Raw genomic sequence first — 6,328 nt, 5'->3', positions numbered from 1 at the left:
TCCGTTTACACATCTTCGCCGTATATATTTGCACTATAGTGGCCTTATTGGCACTTCAAAAGTTTATTGTGCATTTCAAAATTAGCTAAATTAATGAACCTTGTTTCTTTAAAGGAAACTTTGAACATATAAATGGTTGGAAGGCTCTGATACCCCTTCATTTTGGACATACAATATTATGAGTAAAAATCATTGTTTACAAGGCAAAAAAAAGAACATTATGCAGACTTAACCCATTTGTGACAATCCAACAAGATCAAGAAGTTTAAAGTAACTTGTGGTGCAAGTAATCAACCTAGTAAATAACCAATACAGACAGTCTGTTATACAAAGATAACAATGGCACGCTCAGATCTATGTTAGTTTTGATTGTAAGCCTCAAGGCTTAAACAAAGGTCCTACAAAAGCACATTTCAAACTAAAAGCAAACTCATATTGCAGCACACCAAGTATCAAACCTTGCCCGACAGGCAAGATCTCGGGGGAGCTGTGTGAGGGACAGATCCGGCCCGAACATAGTGTGTTGAATTTTTGTGGATTTTGAGGGCATGGGTTGGTAATTTGTTGATTTTGAGGGCAGATAGGCAGCTGCTGGTTTTGCTCTGTGGATTTATGGTATCCTGCTTTTGGATTTCTGGGAACCAGGGCAAAGAATAATTGCTAGAGGAGAGCAGCACTTCCACTACTGCTTCGGTTTCGGCTTCTTCGTTGCGGTCGTCGTCGGCCGAGAAGTACTCGAAGAGGTGGGTTATTTTGAAGGAGTTTCTTCATCGAACCAAGTGGGGGCAATCCATGGAGGTATTGGCCATCGGCCTAAGGATTTTGTTTAGTTTATTTTTTAATTTTCTTCCCTGTTCTACAGTTTGTTTTCCATTAGCAGGCAATCCATTTGGGAATATCTCTGGTGGCCAAGTAGTTCAGTTCGAAAGATCCGCACGCCTCGTGGATAATGGGTGTAAGTATGAAGAATACCAAAGCTATACAAAATGGATGAAGGTCATTCAGATACGTTCATGGGGAAGGATGACGAACTTCTAGCAATGAGGAAGAATATTCTGGATCATTTTCATGGAAGCTTTAAGGGACTTAGAGAGGATCGACAGAATTTTAATGAAAAGATTCAAGACAATATGCTTAAATCTAGCTTGCCTCGATTTTTCGATTTTTCCGGTTTTTCTTTGCTCTAATGAGAATACTATTTCTGTTTATCAGGGATAAACGAAAGTCACCTGCTCCAAACTACAGTCTATATACTCCAACAGGTGTTGATTTATTTGTGCGCCCAAATAAGATACATCACACTGCCCAGCATCTTGAGCTTCCCAAAGTAAAAGCCGACTGAAAATTGCCTTCACTCATCATCGTACAATGTACATACACAGGTACTTTCACATAACTGAGCGCAATGGTGTTCTAGGATTCATTAGCCGACTTTACTTTGTGGGAAAAGGTTTTGTTGTTGTTGTTGTTGTTGTTGTTGTTGTTGTTGTATGCTTGGTTGTTTACATTGTCCTCAACGGTTTCTTATGATATTGCCCTCCGTGTTGTTACAGTTGCCTACTTACCCCACTGCAATGTTCCTCGGTGATAGTGATGGAGAGGGGATGAGTCTCGTAATGTATTTCAAAGTTTCTGAGAGTTTTGAGAAAGATGTCTATCCTTAATTCCGGACAGCATCAAGGTAACCTCATTCTAGGTTTGGTTTAATACCTTCTCCAACCGTTTCGACAAAGGTGTCCACAGCTTCGCTAGCATAATTATTGTGGAGATAGCCCGTCATCATCACATCATAAGATATAGATCCTTTTTTCTCCATTCCATCAAATAGTTCCCTGGACTGGATCAACTTGTTGGATTTCGAGTATAAATCGACCATAGCGGTGGCTGCCAATAGATCAAGCTGAACACCAGCTCGAATAATGTAACTGTGGATACTCTTTCCTGGGCACAAATAATGTAACTGTGGATACTTTTTTCTCCAAGGGTTGCTCCATTTTAAAATAACCAGCAATCATCACATTCCAACAACCAATAGTCTTCCTATCCATTTCGCCAAAAGTGCAGGCTGCCATTCTAGGGGATTCACATTTGTTATACATGTCCATAAGACTTGTTTCGAACACTTCATCCAAACCACCAATTCCTCTTCCAACTGCAACGCTGCCTGAAGTAAGCTAACAAGAGTGACCCGATTTGGATGCAATCCTTGCCTCTGCATATGGCGAGCAAACCCAAAAGCCTCGCAAGCGCGTTGATCTCCACTCTGAGCATAACCAGTAATAATCGAAGTATAGACAACAATATCTCTCTCAGTAATTTCATCGAACATTTCAGCTGCAACTTCAACGAACCCACATCTAGAGTACAACCCGATAAGCGACGAACCCACAAATCAATTTGAACTAAACCCTGACTTCAAAGCATCCCCATGAATCCCTCGTCCAAATCCCAAATCTCCCAACTCGATACAACATTTCAACCCAAACGTAATGGCGCCGCTATCCAACCAGATATTCCATCGTCTCAAATCTACGTACCGCCGAAGAACTTCGTCTAATTGACCGGCTCTGAAATACCCAACAAGGATTGCATTCCGGCTCTGTAGCAAGTGGCATTATTGAGAATAAGTTTGAATTGTTAAAATTGACGAATCTATGATACTTATATTCAAATCTTAATTTTTTGTACGAGGTCGTACAGTGTTAAGATTTTGTATAGAGTTACAATTAAACACAAACTTGAAGGAACAAACTGAATTATACCTATTAATTAAAAGGAAAACTAATGAACTTGGCTTGAAAACTTTGAGTTTTAACAATAAGAACAAAATAAAGGGTAAAGTGAATAGTACCAGGATTAACTTTTTAGTGTAAAAATGTGGTTTTTCGTTAAAGTGAACAGTATCATAAGCTTTCGTTAAAATTCCCTTAATTAAACTATCCCAATTTGGTTTTGAGATTGAGACTCTTCCGTGCCATTCAATCTCATGTTTAGCTCCTTCAGTTTGTGAATGACATAACAAAGTATATAAGTTGCATTTGTTATACTTGTACATATTTTTTCAGGTTGGGTAGGACTTAACCACAGTTGCCACAAAGCATATGGCCCAGCATGCGAGAGCAAACCACCCAAAAGCTGGAACAAGGATGAACGTTTGTAGAATCAAGGCAAACGTTCCACACAAGAGGCTGATTCTATTCATCAATCCATATAGATCTGAATTTTGTGAAGCTTGCAGTATCTTGACAATCGCCAATATCCTGCCGTAAGCAAATAAATCGGCAATTAACAACAAAACAATGACATAGTCTGTGTCAAATAAAGATGCATGCGAGGTTGCACATTTAACTTGTAAAAGCAAGCCTAGCATGGTGAGGAGAAAGAAACTACATTTGTGGGGACCACTATCCTCCCTTGTACTGCTGGATAGAAAATTGGATTTGTAAGTGGATGAATTTCCCTAGCTAATCACCTTATAAGTACTTTTAGCAGTAGTAAAACCAAATAATTAGAAAGTAGAGAAAATAAAAGCAAAAGAAAATGGACCAACCCAGCTGGGACTCGCGGAGAATATTCCGACGTCCATAACTTCTTATGTTAATGCAAATAAATTGTCTAATTTGAGTTCTTTAAAATTTCCCAACTTTTACTAAGAACCACGGATTTCATTTTACAACAAAAATTTCATGACACGTGTTTAACTTATAACAACTGCTTAAGCCTCAGTCCTCAGTAGAAATCCTCAAGAGCGATCAGTGCGGCCATGTCAGCTTTACCAAAATTGCGCTGAGACTCGGAGTTTCAAATTATTTTTACATGATTGCGTGCTAGCATATAGAGTTTTGTTTCTTTTTAGTTCTTTTTTTTTTAATTTTATTTTAAACAAACGATATTATTTATACAGAACTAATGGAGTGTGAAAGTGTGGAAGCGTGGAAGTGGGCTATGCCTCATAATCGACAGGTTGAAGAGATTGTGTCCCGTTATTCGTACGCTTATGATCTCCCTGTAACAAAATGTAGAGGTAAATAAATGCAATTGTGTAATCTGCATGAGTTTAGACTTTCACCCAACCGAAGTGCCTTATTCTCATGGTGCACCGCCATCTCCCGAACCAAGTGGTCTTTTAGCACCTGTAGGAGATGAACGAAGCGAGATGGAATAATTTCCTTTAATTTTTGCAGTTGCTGTATGTAGATGACCAAAGCGAAATAAATATCTTTGAGCTCTTTACAAATTCAGATTGCTGATTTATTTATTTATTTTTTATTTTTTCAATTTGAATGCAGCTTTGTACAGTCTGCTTAACCAATGGAAAGGACCTAGCCTTTTCAATAATAAATTCAATGTCACACTAATTGAAGTTTTGAATTCCAGCTCAAGGCAATAGAACACAGCCTAAGTATGTAGTTCTCAGGTTACCAAAAAGGAAAGAAAAAGAGTGCACCTTTGTGAAACCATAAGCTTCTGAAAACTGCAAAATTAGAATCCCAAATCCATAACAAACACAGCCCTACTGAAAAAACTAAAAGCTACCCACAAAAATACAACCTTTGGAGGGGTTCCAAAACAAATTCCAACTCCAATCAAACCACTGCCCAACAACCAATATGCAATACAAACAAAACCCAAAGCACCAAAGCGCAATTCATAACAGAAGCACCCACAAGCCAATAATTTCAACGAGTTTAAAGCGAATGAGTCGTAAACCTCAAAAGTGAAGAGAAACAGGAGCAGAAATCTTGATCGAGCCACTCAAGTTGCTGTCTGGGCACCAAGCATTATGTATGAATCAAGAGGCAGAGCTGAGAGAGAAAAAAGAGAGCTAAGAAGCGCGTATTTGGTTGTGTGTTTGAATGTTGTGAGTGTGATCAGTGGGAGTATCCAACCTCCCTCTCTTCATAAACTGCTTTTCATATCAAGTAATGTGAGTTAGTTAGTTAGTTCTTTTTTGATGTTAAGCTAATTTGTTCCACAGGCCCAAAGAAAGCCATCCGCAGTTTTCAGGCTCTCTTTTAAGAGGAGATCGTGTGATGCGGACGAAACCATTGAACAATGTAAGTAATCAAATACTGTGATTTTTTTTAAGCAGAAAGAAAATTTAGAATTTTGAGATTGTTGTACATCTCTCCTCAATTCCAGGACAAGAAGTTTTAAATACCAGCTCGAATAATGTAACCATGGATACTCTTTCCTGGACGCAAATAGTTCAAGCAAGCACAAGACAGAATCCCATTGGACAAAGTTATCAAATCCGGGACAAAATTTTCTTCCATCACCATACAGAAAAGGCGGAAAGCCTCCAAGGGTTGCTCCATTTTAAGATAACCTCTCTCAGTAATTTCATCGAACACTTTAGCTGCTTCATCAACGAACCCACATCTAGAAGGCAACCCGATAAGCGACGAACCCACATATCCATTTGAACTAAACCCAGACTTCAAAGCATCCCCATGAATCCCTCGTCCAAATCCCCCAACTCGATACAACTTTTCAAACCAAACGTAATGGCGCCGCTATCCAACCCGATATTCCACCGCCTCAAATCTACGTACCGCCGAAGAACCTCGTCGAATTGACTGGCTCTCAAATTACCCAACAAGGATTGCATTCCAGAGAGACAGGTTCCCGTTGACAATTCTGTCGAAAACCGATCTGGAATCTGATAAAAGGTCAAACTTTGCGTAGCAATTCAGGAGCTTGCAGCCTTGAAATATATTGTTTCCGAGGCCGCGAGCGAAAATGAGAGCGTGGAGTTTTCTCAGTAAGAGAGGGTCCGAACAATTGTCCAAGAAAGAAGCGAGGTTTTCTGTCAGAAATGGAGATTGAGGGCGTGGGTCGTCGAGAACGGATGTGCAGAGAAATCTAATCTGGGTTTTGGAAGGCAATGATCCAAACCCGGATTTAACACGAATCATGACTGTAAGCAATTGGTGAGAAAGCAAGCATTGTGATACCTCTCTCTCTCTCTATCTCTCTCTAAACGAAGCAGATCGGTTTGTTTGAACTTTGGGTCGTGCTCTTAGTTTTCATTCATAATTTATTAATAAATTCTGTTAAATATGGCAATTTTATTTAGGAGGGGGTATTCAATTTGGATTTTGAGGAATTTTAATTCTTTTAATGAATTCAGAGGTATTCAATTAGAATTTTAAAGAAGTTTATAACATTCTAGGTTTATTCAATTAGAATTAGAATTTAAAAAATTTGGAAAAGTCGAGGAATTAGAAGGAATTGGAGAGATTTTGTAGTGTATTTTAAGCATTCACAAATCTCACGTCTCTTTGTCAGATTTCGAGGGAATTAAATCAAAATTTTACATGGAATA

General features: G+C 38.9%; 1 protein-coding gene across 1 annotated transcript; it reads right to left on the bottom strand.

Moving 5' to 3' along the window:
- Positions 1–1,687: 1,687 nt before the first annotated feature.
- Positions 1,688–5,918, bottom strand: LOC125476039 (pentatricopeptide repeat-containing protein At1g71460, chloroplastic-like). Its single transcript, XM_048581756.1, has 5 exons — positions 5,596–5,918; positions 3,083–3,260; positions 2,538–2,599; positions 2,135–2,357; positions 1,688–1,900 (listed from the first exon to the last, which is right to left on the bottom strand). Exons 1-5 carry the CDS (start codon positions 5,916–5,918, stop codon positions 1,688–1,690), a joined length of 999 nt encoding a protein of 332 aa, XP_048437713.1.
- Between the last annotated feature and the right edge of the window lie 410 nt (positions 5,919–6,328).

This window comes from the organism of the source record quoted next, unplaced genomic scaffold (assembly GCF_019419815.1).
Source record: "Pyrus x bretschneideri cultivar Hongxiangsu unplaced genomic scaffold, Pyrus_bretschneideri_v1 Contig17, whole genome shotgun sequence".
Lineage (NCBI taxonomy): Eukaryota > Viridiplantae > Streptophyta > Magnoliopsida > Rosales > Rosaceae > Pyrus > Pyrus x bretschneideri.
The sequence above is the reverse complement of the archived record's forward strand: the minus strand, read 5'-3'. Positions and strand labels throughout refer to the sequence as shown.